We start from the raw sequence: 15253 nt of genomic DNA, 5'->3' as shown, positions 1-15253 counted from the left end.
CTTTTTAAGAAAAATAGGATGAATTATTTTTTGTGATCTATCTGTTAACAAATTGACAAATAATAAGATGGGATTTGAAGTTTTAATTTAAAAAATAACTTATTATCAAATATTAAAATGAATTTATTTAAGGATATTTTTAAGAATGTTTTCATATTTAAAACATTTTACAGTATTCAGTGCTCGTAAGTAGCAAATAGTAATAATAATAAATCGTACAGTTATAAGCATTTTTTATACTTCTAAGTACGAAGTACCTTTTTTTAATTAGAATTCGAAAACCAAAGCATTTGATTTGTTTTAAAAACTGGACCTCGAATATGATAATGGATGTCATTGAAAGCGCGTTGCGTCTAAAGTGTTGTTTAAGAGATACGCATAGAAAGAGATTGGTAAGAGGTTTTTTTAAATTATTGTATATAATTAGCTTCCCGTCCCGGCTTTCTCACGGGTTGGAAAATAAACGTTTGATCAAACGTTTATTTTAAAGGACAAGCATACAAAGAGAGCTTTTTGTGATAAAATCGAATTATTCTTTATTAATTAATAAGTACCAATTTTGTTATGAATTTATTATAATTATTGCTGCTTACAATGATTTTTTTTTTGCGTTGATACATATTAGGAAATTTTAGCGGATTCCAAAGTAATGATTTTGCAAGAAGTAAATGAACCGTTTTTAAACATGGCGGTCTCAAAAGCGGCTACTTTGCTCGGCGCATATGACGTCAATATAACCGATAATTTGGTTTGGGATCAAGATTACATGGGCAGGTAATAAAAAAAAATATAGTTGAGCGTTTTGAGATCAAAATTTCAAGGTCGAATTTAGGTACCTACAAAGTTATTTAATGTAACCTTCTTTTCTTACGCAAAAAGGACATTTTATTCATGATGCCACTTGCATTTTATTTAAGTTGCCTTATTTTTTTAATTTTTATTTAAAAATTAAAAAAAAATCCTTGATACATTTTTGCTTTTTTTTCAGGATATTCTCGTATATGGCGGATGCTATATTCGTTGCTACTATGACACACATGTGCGTGCAAAGGTTCGCAGAACAAGCCAGTGTTCCGGTTCTATGCATGCGTTCCAGAACTCACGCCAGTATACAAGCTATGGCCACTATTATGTCTATCATTGTTAGTTCAATTTTGGATCGCAAATTTAGGAGTTAACTAAAAAGTAGAGAAAGAGCATTTAAGTCTAATCAGAAAATATAAAGCAAATGCAATGTCTCTATCTTTTTATCTGCTATGGCACCAATTATACAAGTACGCCACTAATAAACTATGTACACTTGCTATTACTATTTATTATAAAAAAATACCATCAATAAACACCATACAAGATAATTTTAAAACAGCTCCAACATTACTAATTCTGGTAAGTGAGCCAGTGTAATTACAGGCGCAAGGGACATAACACCTTAGTTCCCGAGGTTGTAATGTAAGTGATGATTAACATTTCTTTCAATGCCAAAATCTTTGGGCGGCGGTGACCACTTACCATGAGGTAGCCCATTTGCTCGTTCTCATTCTATAAAAAAAACATGAATTTTGCTCACACTTTTGACTGTTGTCAATATTATCTGTTATACTAAAATTTTATTTGATTTTATTTCACTAAACAAAAGTTTTTTTTATATATAACACATGTTTTAGGAGGAATTTGGTTCGTTAAGGAATTTAAATTTCGCGTACTGTGGATCGCCTCACCCGGTTTTGAATTCGTATCTTCTGCTGTGCCCAATGCTCGGAGCTAATATTAGATTTAAATGCTGCTGTCAGGTATGAATATTATGATGATTTTAATGTATTGATATTAATAACCTGGTACCTATATATTCATAAATATCCTGAGAGTCAGACAAAGTGTTCTCTTATCGTGGAATACGTTAACACATTAATCGTATGTAAAACAAATACATCGGTGGGACATTGCGGATAGATCAGAGCGAGAGGAAAATACACTGACTATTCTGCTTATTACACACAGATTATTAAAGCAAATTGAATTGTTTGGTGTAAATCACATTTACTTCTTTAGTATTATATAGCACAGAGCATAACAGGTTATCGATATCCAAGTATGTAAAAATATTTAAGACAGTAAATAATATAAATAATAGAATAATCATGTACTTACTAGTTTTTAATACAGCCATTATCCATATTCACTGATGATTTAAAAATATAATTTCCTTTCAATTAATTCTATTATTTATTTATGATTAATTCGATCGCCACTCTTCCTTGAAGAGCAAAAGAATTTAAAACAAAAGTTACGCTGTCCTCGGTAGTTATTCATTATAAATTTTAGTGGGAACGAAATAAAAAAAAGTAATATATTACAAAAATAATTACATTACAGAAATGTCCCGTGAGCCCATTGCTTTTTAAAGCAAGTGAAGATATAACCGCAAAAACACAGACCGGACTCAGGGAGTGCTTATCGAAAGAGCAAGTTTTAAAAGACGCGAGCATCATTATAGCGGGCCCATCTAACGCGAAGAAAGTTGACGAATTTAAACTTTGTCTTTCGGTATACATAAATTATCTAGTCTGCACCGCGCTTCGCTCACCTGCACTTTCCAGGATAAGCAATAGCGTTATTTTCAGACTTGAAGTTAATACACACATAATCAAGCAAATAAGCAGGCTATCGTATTGTTAGGAAATTAGTTAATTATAGTTTTATTTATTGTCTATGAAAATCTTTACTGATATTATAAATGCAACTGAGTTATTTGTTATGTTTAAGTTTTAACTACACGACCTATCATCATGAAATTTTGCATACACCTTTTCTGGGGTTACATTAAAGGGTTTTTTGCAAGCTCATCTGGGCTGATTCCATCCTCTCTTCAAATATTCTACCACAAAACAGCAATACTTTGGTGGCCCATTATCTGTCCGCTGAAAGATTACACCAATCTATTATGTTATTATCATATAGTATATCATTATGTCTTAAGCACACAATGGGTGAATGTACTCGGCCACAATGAAACCACTGTTTATGAGTACTATGATGTATTGGCAGTTTGATAAGGATGGATTTAGACATTATTTCATATGATTATTATAAGATATTAAGAGAGACTATAAGAGATTAAAAATCGAGTCAAAAATAATTATGATATTCATTTAGTTTTTATTTGATGGTTAAAAAAATAGTAAATAAAATCAGTAAAAATATTTTGAGTAAAATAATTAAGGTTATTCAGAAAATTATTTGATATGTAACTGTTAATTTTTCAGGATATAGAATCTCATACAAAATGTAAGTGGATATATTTTCACACCCTTCCCCGAGGAAGAGAAGTCGATGACGATCTCTTTCTTCATAGTGATTCCAGAACGTTTGATGCATTTGAAAATTTCCATTATATTGCCGCAGCTTTAATGACTTATGTAATAAAAGATCACAAATTTTGATAAAATTAAATTCTATGATTTAACATTGAATGGTTTTTTTTATAATATTTTTATAATTAATTTACAGGTCTATGGATTATGCATATTGGTTTAGTGGAATTTTAAATTAGTGCCAAATTAGGGTGTTTGTAAATTAAAGTAAGTTTCAAATACAACTATTTTTATTTTATTTACATACCTAAATGCTTTAACTTATTGACTAAGATTGATATAATTAATCAGTTTGATTTTTAAATTTTCCGCGGAATATTTTTGGTAATGGCACAACTCCAGGGCACGGTACTTGACCATAAACTTCACATATACACGGTCTTTCACAACCTATACCAAAGTTAGCTGGGTTATCTTTTTTTTCAGCCGCTATAGCTTCTGCTTCCAAGACCTCTTTCGACTTCCCAACAGTATTCATTAAATGCTCTAAAATGTCTTCCTTAGTCTTGTTGTCTATATCAACCAAAATCTGCCGTCCGTCTTCGAAATAACACTTAATAAATGGTGAGGGTGTTAAGTTCTTCAACGTAGCTACTTGAACATCGGGGTTTTTATATTGAATTTGTGGTAAATACCAGAAAACGAACTCCTTAGCACCTGTGTTATTCTGGCCATGAATGTTGTAACCAACAGAGAATATCCTTATCTTGTCTTTAAATACTAGTTTTCCAGCGTTTAGGTAATTTAATGTTCGTCTAATAGGTGCTCTACCTTTCATAAAAGGCATTTTGTGTGTTTTTATATTATTCAACGAGTAACCTCAAAATAGCGATTAACAATACAAATGAAGATATGACAGTGACTTTTGAATTTTGACAGAGTCTGATTTGCGTTCTGAAATATTTATAATAATTCTTTTTATATTCTACAATTTCATAAGTCATCTTTGAATAACACATATCCTATTTGTCATTCTTTCATGTCAATTAAAAAATAGTTTCAGGAATCTTTTGAGTGTCTCATAGTATATATTTCTCCACAATCATGTAACATTATTATTACAATAACCAAAAGTCGAAATGGATAAGTAAAATATATTAACACCGGCAACATAAAAATGAAGTGTACAAAAGTAAAAAATCCGTGTAAAATATGTTTTCAATCTGTTAGTAAGAAAAATGGATTACAATGTCAAGGAGCATGCCAAAAATGGGCGCATTATAAATGTCTAAATTATACGCCTGGGAAAATTCAAGACATTAAGGCTGGTTTAATAGAAATTACTTGTCCATGTCCAGACTGTAATACATCAACACCTAAGGAGAAATTAGTTAACCCACCATTTACATGCACTAACACCAAATGTCCAGCAAATAAATTGCCAGTCTGTACTTCTAAGGATTGTCCGAGTAACCAGAATCCTATACCTATGTATCCTCCCCCACCTTTTGAATATAGTCCAAAGGCATCACCAATACCTCCTCCACCACCACATGTTGAATATAGTCCAAAGGAAACACCAATATGTCCTCCAACACCACTAAAGTGTCCCGTTAAGAAAACCCAATCTCCTCCCCCAATTCATACAAAGCGTATCCAGCCGACGAGGGGCGCGCACACTTCAAAGTTAAATCCACATTTAAATTACTCCCCGCCGACGACTCCTCCAATTTGTAAGCCTAAAACCCTCGCCAAGCCATGCCCTCCTCCATTTTGCCCGTCGCAACAGTCAGTAAGTAAACAAAAAAGAAAAGTTGCTCACCAGGGCTGCACTCCCAAACAATCGCAATCTTATTCGAATTTATCAAATAATTCGATTTTTTCAGGTGAGTTAACTAATCAATTGTATATAACACGGATTTATTAGATGTTATTTGTTTTATAAGACTTAAATTGTATATTTTCATGATAGGTAATAATAATTATTCAATGTTTATTGATTTTATTGATTCTCAATTTGTATAACATTATTGTATAACATATTGTGTTTACATTATCTAAACAAATCTTAAAAAAACTCGGCTACAAGACTTAATAAAAATGCATATCTTTGAATTATTTTTTTATTTTAATACTAAAATACTTTTAATTAAATTAAAATTGCAGATACCAGAATTACAATAAAGTAATGTATAATATGTTATAGATAAACAACAATTGGAAAATCTTCGTGGGGTTTCTTCGGATTCTCAGGTGAATGATGATGTGGATCAAAAAATGTTGTGCATGGCAATTGAAAATTTGTGCACTACAGTGGGTGAACTTTCCCATCAACTTAAATATCTCATGTATAAGATGAATCAAACCTGAGCATAAATAAAATCATTAGAAATTGGATGCAGACAGTTTATTTATTAGTTATGATAGTGAGACTACTTCGTTCCGAAAGTGTCATAATTTTGAACCTCATATCATGACGCAATCAACAAATACCCACGACAAAAATAAGTTGAAAAGTTTAACAACTGTCGAATTTATGAAAAATCGTCGATTAATCTAGTCAAAAACTAAAATCATATATTATTTATTCAATTAAACTCATAAAAGCACTTCTGAATCATTATGTTAGAGTATTAAAGAACCAGCAAGGAATTCAGTAGTTAATGTTTTTTGCCATTTCAATTACAGTGTTATGTCAATCATATAAACAAATTTATCCATAGTCTGCTTGCAAATCAATAAAAACTTCCTCAACAGCCTCATGTATTAATGTTTTTTGACATGAGATTAAAATGTATTGGTCTAAAATAGCTGTGGAATTTAAAATTATAGAAATGAATACCGTGTTTTACGAAGGACCGTCTGTATTGTCTTGAAGGTATAATTGAAGGTTTTGACTTTGCGAAGTTGGAAATTAGGTGTTACAAGTAATTTACCTTAACTCCTCATATTTATATAATGATTGTTACTTTTTCTTTTACACTATATATATACATGTTAAGACACAATATTAAAACATATTGAATTGATTGAGCCTGTTATACATCGTTTTTTTTAAGTGCGTTATGCGCGAGGATATTCCTGACGATAAATGAGGCTACATCGTTATCGAAACACATAACTAAGGAACGAAGTATCATAAAGCATTAATGTGAGATATCAACAAAAGTACTTTTTATTTTTATATTATTTGGAATAATACTGCGATTGTGTTAATTTAATTTTTGGCCGATAAAGCCTAGCCTTAATTGTACCGCAGTTCTTTGATATGTCGAATATTTTGAAATTTTTGTTTGTTGATTTGTATTTTAAATGTATGTCATAAAAATTGGTTGCTTTTGCTGGTTAGTTTATTAAATTATTAATAATATACGTACATAGAGCATTAGCATAAATAATAAGAGGATTGAACATGTTCTTATATACCTATAACGGTACCTATTTATTTCAATGAAAAAAAAGAAAAAAGTGACTTACACTGTCACCTACACTAACAATAATTAAAACTCAAAAAAACATCAAAATATATCAAAATAGGAAAATAATTAAAAAAAAATACCATGCTGATGTGCGACAAATCGCACCTCAACAATTTACCATAATGCCAAATTGCAATAGAGTAAAAAGACCGTGCAAAATCTGCCTAGGCACAGTGTCTGTGAAGAATGGTATACAATGTCATGGTGCTTGTCAGTCGTGGGTGCACTACGCCTGCTTAAATTATACACCGGGGAAGGTTAAAGATATAAAAGCCGGCATAATAAAAGTAACCTGCCCTTGTCCAGACTGCAAGACAACTCTACCAAAAGAATATCGGACAGACAAGCCCTTTAGTTGCAACAATACAAAATGCCCTGCCAATCACCCACCAAAATGTGGAAATATCGCATGTCCTATTAATGAGGGTGTGAAGGGTGATCAGCTTCAAGCCCCCTCCAGTTGTGCTTTGGATAGATGTGGAAAGAGTTGCAAGACATATAGCCATCCACAATTAGTCGACGCTTCACAGCCGCAGCCTATACAACCGTGTGCACCTCCTAAATATTATGAATCACCCTCGACATCAGATTCTGTAGATAATTGTTTAAATTTTAAAGCCTGCCCATCTGGATGCAGTTCAGCTCAAGATGTTCCTGGTGATTTTGGACGACAACACAATCCGATTGTTCCATCTATGCGTACACTCGAACAAATGTGTACCACAGCTGCCCAGCTTACAAATCAAATCAACACTCTTATGATGAAAATGCATCGAACAGTCCAAGAGCAAGATGGAGAAAAGCCTTGTCCTCAAAAGGGTAATAAGCCCTGTTATTGTCCTGGGAATCCTGGGCGAAGAAAGCGATAGTTTTCTATGAACGATATTTGTATCGTTCACATCTCTACGCAAAATATCATATTTTATCTTTACTATTGAGTATTTTTTGAAGAACCTTAACAGACCCGACGTAACGGCTAGTTTATATTATAGTTTATACTTTAGATAAATGTCGAAGTAATTTCGTAATTTTATTCGCAAACCTTATCCAAAATCTTATCTACCCGTGCGAAGACGGGACAATTAGGTCATTAGTCATTTAATAAATACGTTAATTTTTGATCACTTGATATATGTAATACATAGGTATTTTTTTTAATGTTATAGGCAGGTGGACGACCAAGTGGGAAACCTGATGGTAAGTGGTCACCACCGCATAGACATTGGCGCTGTTAGAAATAATAACCATTCCTTACCTTGCCGATGCGCCACCAACCTTGGGAACTGAGATGTTATATTGTTAGTTCCTTGTTACACTTACACTGTTACAGTTACCCTGGCTCACTCACACTTCAAACCAATAACGCAATAATACTAAGAATTGCTGCTCAGCGATATTCATCTGATGAGTAGGCGGTACACACCCAGGCGTACCACAGGTAAAGGTTAAAGTGACATATAGGTATTTATTTCCACCATTTTCTCCTTTCTACAAACAAAATCGACATTCACGTTATCTAGGTCCTTTGAACTGATACATAAATAAGAGGCCAATTTTAATTATATAATAACTGTTTATATATAATCTAATATATAACGGTTACGATGCGTTCCCGGTTCTATTCCGATCGAACTTCGACCGAACCACAACTGGGTCGTTGTTTTAGTAGAATAGGACAACGGTTAAACGGCAACGATTGCGTTTCGATTCGATTGCGGTAAAGTGACAATTTGGTAGTAAAATTGGTACTTCACTTCTAGATGTTAAGTCTACAGCATACGCTTTAACTTTTGCGGCTTTCAAACAAAGTGAATAAATTTAAAAATAAATTTGATTGATACTTAACCAATTTAAATAAAAATAATCTTCTTGTATTAATATACTTATAATAAATATATTTTTATTTATATTGCTGATCATATCTTGAGATTTCAACCGTACGGTTTCAGACTTAAGGTTGATACTTATATAATAATCTATCATCTATTGGTTGATTCTAATTTCGTACTGGTGTGATAAAATTACGAGGGGACGTGCTTTAGGGGTTTAGGCAATTAGCAAATCCCTATAATTTTAATCTTCTAACATTGTTGGCGCGTGAAATTAAACTTATCGAGGTTTTAGAGTGTACTTGTAATATTAGGGTGATCATAATAATATCAGTGAATTGCATAATTATATCAAAAATAATTAAAGTTAAGTAACAACCTGTAAATGCGTCACTGCGAGGATTACGACCTGCTTTTCTTTTGAGGGGAACATTTCACTTCCATTACGCTACTCTACTCTATTCCAGTTAGGTGGATAGTGGATATATATTCGGCAGATTTTCATCTGACACATACAGGTTCCATCACGCTGTTTTCCACCGAGTAAGAGATGAATTTTAAGGTCAAATTACAATCCACCATCGTCGGATTCACGCGTTCTAACCAATGAGCCATCTCCTTGTTTATATTTTTCAATAAAATTTAAAAATGTAATATTTATTCCTAAATGTACACTAATAAAAACAAAGTAATATCATAAGTATTACAATGATATAAAAAAATATAAACGAAAACAACTTTTTCAATTTATATCCTAAATTACATGAATGTGTTAGAAATTTTCTTTTGCTAACGCAGAATTATGGGTTGTGTCAAAACTAAGTTCTTAACTGGACGATTATATTGTAGGAAGATTATGTTCCCAGCATATTACCTAATATCCGATATAGGTGCTAATGGCTGATAGCTTTTGGATATGAAACATGTATTGGTATGCCTTGATAACACCGAGTAGAGACCGAGTATCTTGTGTGTGCGTGGCGCATGTAATATATACCTAGGATGTTTTAATTTAATTTATTCCATATTTATTTATTGGTATGAATTATAAATTATTTCAAGAACCATAAATTTCTCGAATATTTTTCAAATTCGCCAGGCGTCCCGCAACGATATTATTATAAAAATAAAAATAATTTATTTCATTCAAAGTAGTACACTTGTTTATACATCGTTGGGTACCCCTTTTAAGTATATCAATACCTGTAGTAGGAGGCCCCGCTCTTCCCTTATGCAATCAGCGGTAAGTACTACGAGACAGCAGTTACAAAATATACTATACTTTACATAATAATTTTCTCATACTAAAACTTAAATATTGACAATCACGGTAATACAATAACAAATTTTATCTAAAATGTGTATTATTATAACAGTATTAATATGTTTGAGGGTATGTGTGGCGTGATGATGTGAGAGTATCTGAGGCGTAAGGCTTAAGCATGTGTTTTTGTGAGTGTGTTGGCTTATGCATGTTGTGAGCAGTGTTTGTCGGCGTGTGTGTGTGTGTGTGTGTGTGTGTGTGTGTGTGTGTATGTGTGTGTATAAGGGACAGTATGAATGCGTGTGTTTGTGTTTGTCTTGTTTATTCGCAACAATTTGTTAGGTGATGTATTCAAGCAGGGATTCTATTTCTTTATAGTTACGTTTTAACAGCCAGTCTGTTAAGGCTTTTTTGCTATCATAGTATGTACTGGAATATATGTCCACTTCCTGGTTTATTTTATTAAACAAATAAATAGATTGTCTTGAGTATTGTCTTGAGGCAAATTTACTTTTGATAGATTCATTATATGGCACTGTGTATTTCCTGCGTTTATTTGTTAATAGAGGTAAATATTTCAAGCTTTTATGGAGCCTTAATACTGTTGCTATTATATAAAGTTTTCTCACCGTAAGTAGACCAATTATCTCGTACAGTGCAGTGGTAGGGAATCTATATGGTTTGCTGTACATCACCCTTATCAAACATCTTTGAGCTCTTTCCAGTTCAAGGAATCTAGTCTTAGCTGCTCCACCCCAAACAGGAATGCAGTAGCCCAAGGTCGATTGTACTAAAGCTATGTACATTTTATTTAGTAAGGGCTTTGTACATACAAAACGTAGAGATTTAAAAATCCAGATAAACTTTCTAACCCTAGTTATCATCAGTTCCAGTTGCGAATACCAAGATAATCTTTGGTCAACCATTACACCAAGGTATTTTACACTAGCAACTTTATTTATTTGAGGACAGTCACAATCAGACTCGAGGTCGTCAGGGCATTTATGAATTTTTATGATAAAATCGGATTTTGGTTGAGCGCTGTTAACTTTCGTAAAGCAAACGTAATTTGTTTTGGAGATATTCAAAGTCAATAAGTTTTCATTTAGCCACTTTGCAACTTTTTTAAGTCCTAATTCCGCTGTTTTCTTCAAAGAAGACCAAGTGTCTGCCACGAATACGATGGCAGTGTCATCTGCATAGGTAAAAATTTGGCCGTCTTCAAGCTCCATATCACACAACTGATTAATGTAAATCAAAAACAGGGTCGGGCCAATCACGCTTCCTTGGGGGACTCCGTAATTAACAGTCACAGTATCACTAATAAATTCACCTATTTTGACGGATTGCTTTCTGTCTTTAAGGTAACTTGTGAGAAGCGAAAGGGATTTATCCCTAAACCCAAGACCCTCCAGTCTCCTCAATAGAATAGGCACAGACACCGTGTCGAAGGCTTTTTTCAGATCTAGAAACACAGCCAAACATTTTTTGCCCTTATCAACCTGCCGGACAATTACTTTGGTGAGATCCCCGACCGCATCCTCAGTGGACACACCTTTACGGAAACCATACTGCGATTTGGAAATGATATTATATTTGTCAAAGTAGTTCTGGAGCCTTCTATTCACTATTTTTTCCATAATTTTTGAAATACCGGTCAAAACAGATATTGGTCTATAATTTGTTATATCATCCCTGTTTCCACTCTTATATACTGGTGTGATTATGGACTGCTTAAAGGCCTCCGGAAATGTACCTTGTTCGAAACTTAAATTAAGTATTTTACTTATTATAGGAACAACAATGTCCTTGGCCATTTTTAGGAATGCGGTCGGGGTGGTATCCCAACCTGTTGCACTATTTGTATCTAAGTTCATAAGCGTACTCTCTACTTCTAATGGATCTGTACATAATAGCACAAAAGAACTTACCTGAGGACTACAAATATCTGAACCGGTACATACAGCATGTAAGTTATCAGTAATAGCCTGAGCAAGAGAACTACCTATACTTGCAAAGTAATGGTTGACCTGATTAACTGACTGTAAAGGCGTCTCTTTAAGATTGAGAAGATTGGTGCATGGTATTTTCGGTGCTTTTATTTGAGTTATAGCGTCAATCGTCTTCCATAGTAATTTTGAATCTGTTTTTGATATAGCCAGTTGTTTCTTAAAATAATCTCTTTTTAAATTTTTTATTCGTCCATTACAGAAATTTCGGTATCTTTTATATGTAATTTTTAAAATTTCATCGCATGGATTAGCTCGCAATTTCCTCTGCAACATATTTCGTAATCGAACACAACGCAGGATACCCTCATTCATCCAAGGCTTGAGTATACGTCTATTACTAGAAGTGCAAACGCTTCTAGTGTGTTTCTTTAAACAAATTTGTATTACTTCAACTAGTAGGTTAGCCAAAATGTTGGGGTCACTTTGTTTGTAAGTATTTAAGTAATTTAAATATTTATTTTGTAGGGTCAAACTATGGTAAGCTTCTTTAAAATCCACTACAACTTTCTTTGGTTTTTTCTCCTTAAGAGGCTTATTACAGTACACGGATAAAAATACCATGTGGTGGTCTGTTATCGTAGTATTTAGAACAGCAGAAAAAGCAGAATACTTTGTTTTTTCTAGTTTGAGGAATACGTGATCAATGCAACTGTTTTCCCTTGTTGGTAGATAGTTAGCTGGAAGAAGACCATGAAGAGATAACACGTTAAGGTAATTTAATCTATTGTTCCTCTCAAATGTTTGCTCCGTTGTTTTCGGATTCAAGTTTATATTTATATCACCAGTCAGTATAATATTACTGCGAGATGTAAGTAATTCTAGATAGCTGTTCAATGATTCAACAAAAGAATCCGCATTTATATGTGACTGTGATCTATAAATACCCAAAATAACAAATGTAGGCGTAGTTACTTCGATACATGAAGCACCCATCAACATTACTTCATTAACATTTGCTTGGATATCGTCCCTAACAAAAGCAACAACCCCATCATTCTAAATAAGGTGGTTTGTTGTACAGTAAGCTCTATAGTTGGAAAGACCTGGAATTGGTTTATCTTTATCTATTCGGCATTCTGACAGAATTATCACGTCCACGTTAAATTTAAATGAAAGCAAATTTATATTAAAGTCGTCCAAGTTACGGTAAATACTTCTTATGTTTTGGGATACAACGGTAAAATTTTGGTTTTTATATTTTATATGTTTGGGTAAATCTTCTATACTGCAAAAAATCGACACTGATGATTCACTATTATCAATTTCATTCAAAATTTGAAGTTTATTAATCATAATATATTTCCAAGCAAGCGGTGGGTTTGACTTATATCCTTACTTTCACAGGTCTTTTTAAGTAAATTGCTGTGTTGTGGTTGATTGCAAAGTGTGTTTTTTGTTATTTTATTATAATAATACATTATATAAAGTGTGATTTTGGATTGAATTAATCGAAATAGCTGTTTTACATAAAAAAGTAATAAATTATAAATTACACCGGAATAAAATAGTTTATAACAAAGACTAATTCCAATAAAAACATTAGTCCGTACCGTACCAGCCTGTGAATGTCCCACTGCTGGGCTAAAGGCCTCCTCTCCTCTTTTTGAGGAGAAGGTTTGGAGCTTATTCCACCACGCTGCTCCAATGCGGGTTGGTAGAATTCACATGTGGCAGGATTTCAGTGAAATTAGACACATGCAGGTTTCCTCACGATGTTTTCCTTCACCGTAAAGCACGAGATGAATTATAATCACAAATTAAGCACATGAAAATTCAGTGGTGCTTGCCCGGGTTTGAACCCACGATCATCGGTTAAGATTCACGCGTTCTTACCACAGGGCCATCTCGGCTTAAAAAAACATTAGTCGTACGAACAAAAATAAACAATAAAAACAAGTTATATAACTGACTTAAGACTAAATTAATTACAAAATAGTCATTCCTTTTGCATCAAGTTATTGACATGCGATTCATTTTTAATAACTATTTTCGGTGACTCTTCATTTTTTCTAACGTATATCTTGCCATAGGATGACCAGCAAAATTTATAGTCCCGGGACTTGGCAAGATCGCGGGCTAAAAATTACAAGCGGGCCCCTTTGGCTGTAAGTTGTTCTGATACGTAAATTGGTTCATATTCATTTTTTGTAAAACCCAAGTGTTTGGCGCATAGTTTTTCTTTGTTTTTTGTATTATAATTCTTGGCATGTTTAAGGAACTTTGTTTTTAGCATCGTGGATGATAACTCAGTTATGATATGCGTTTTATTTGTGTTATTTTTTCTGTGGACTCTTAAAATATCCTTAATATGCCTTTCATCAAACCAATATTATTAGAAAGATTTAAGAATAACTTTATTAACATTTCCTTAGACTCATCGTGCACTTTTGGGACATTTTTAATTTCGATGCTGGTTTTACGGTTTTCACGCTGTAATTCTTCTATTTTGTCTTCTAAAAGTGTAATATAATCTTTATCCTTTCTAGTTTGTATTTCTAATTGCTCAATTTTCTTTTTCAACTCTTCATTTTGAGATGCAAGGAAATCCACCGTGTTTTGAATATCGCTGTTTGCGGTCTTTATTTCCATTAGTGTAGATTGAATTTTCTTTATATCCTCCTTTTGTGCGGCCATCATATTTGATATCATTAATTCTATCCTGTCATTACATATTACATACATTTTTTTTAAACATTATATTATTAGGTTGGTGGTTAGGGATTTATAGAGACACGTTTGGATACCAACTACTCACCTTAGTCTACTGTGTTTCGGTTTGAATAGTGAGTGCGCGCGCACACACACACACACACACACACACAGGGACATAACATCGTAGATAACATTGCTACGCATCGTCACTGTAACAAATGGTATGTATTCCTTACACTACCATTATATGGGCGAACTTTACGACAGAAACCTTCACACAAGTGTGATTTAAAAGTTTCAACTTAATAATTTGTATGGTTTGGGAACGTATAACATACAAACAAAGAAATATTCATTAAATACTACTTCGGTGGCTCCGTGGCTTCATCCGCGTGCGAGATGAGGAAGGTGTTAAGTACTCGATGTTCATTTTCTATTTATACGATAACGTGTATGCAAAATTTCATGATGGTCAGTTGAAGACGTGAAAGTATAAAAAAACAAACAACTCGTCTTAGTGCCAACGTTTAAAAGTTCATATTATTATAAAAAGAAAAAAATAGATTTTCGTTTTATATAACAAAATTTATGGTTTTTAATATGAAAGAAAGTTTATCAGATGGGAATTTAATATTTTCTTTATGATACAAGTTTCACTATAAAGGCACTTCGTACACATCTACAAATAAAGATATTAGTTACAAAC

The 15253-nt window shown here is 33.1% G+C and overlaps 4 protein-coding genes across 4 annotated transcripts; 3 read left to right on the top strand and 1 right to left on the bottom strand.

Moving 5' to 3' along the window:
- The first annotated feature begins 284 nt into the window (after positions 1–284).
- Positions 285–3440, top strand: LOC126778327 (ornithine carbamoyltransferase-like). Its single transcript, XM_050501835.1, has 6 exons — positions 285–392; positions 626–774; positions 989–1142; positions 1665–1790; positions 2374–2544; positions 3264–3440. Exons 1-6 carry the CDS (start codon positions 321–323, stop codon positions 3438–3440), a joined length of 849 nt encoding a protein of 282 aa, XP_050357792.1. The 5' UTR covers positions 285–320.
- Positions 3441–3583: 143 nt separating this feature from the next.
- On the bottom strand, positions 3584–4222 carry LOC126778307 (probable 28S ribosomal protein S25, mitochondrial). The gene has a single exon (XM_050501808.1). The coding sequence runs from the start codon at positions 4156–4158 to the stop codon at positions 3655–3657; it is 504 nt and encodes a 167-aa protein (XP_050357765.1). The 5' UTR covers positions 4159–4222; the 3' UTR covers positions 3584–3654.
- A 169-nt stretch (positions 4223–4391) lies between these two features.
- Positions 4392–5681, top strand: LOC126778039 (uncharacterized). Its single transcript, XM_050501386.1, has 2 exons — positions 4392–5197; positions 5518–5681. The coding sequence occupies exons 1-2, from the start codon at positions 4489–4491 to the stop codon at positions 5679–5681; spliced, it is 873 nt and encodes a 290-aa protein (XP_050357343.1). The 5' UTR covers positions 4392–4488.
- A 1104-nt stretch (positions 5682–6785) lies between these two features.
- LOC126778271 (uncharacterized) lies at positions 6786–7751 on the top strand. The gene has a single exon (XM_050501763.1). The coding sequence runs from the start codon at positions 6913–6915 to the stop codon at positions 7657–7659; it is 747 nt and encodes a 248-aa protein (XP_050357720.1). The 5' UTR covers positions 6786–6912; the 3' UTR covers positions 7660–7751.
- The last annotated feature ends 7502 nt before the right edge of the window (positions 7752–15253 follow it).

The sequence above is a fragment of the Nymphalis io genome, chromosome 25, assembly GCF_905147045.1.
Source record: "Nymphalis io chromosome 25, ilAglIoxx1.1, whole genome shotgun sequence".
Classification (NCBI taxonomy): Eukaryota; Metazoa; Arthropoda; class Insecta; order Lepidoptera; family Nymphalidae; genus Nymphalis; species Nymphalis io.
The sequence above is the reverse complement of the archived record's forward strand: the minus strand, read 5'-3'. Positions and strand labels throughout refer to the sequence as shown.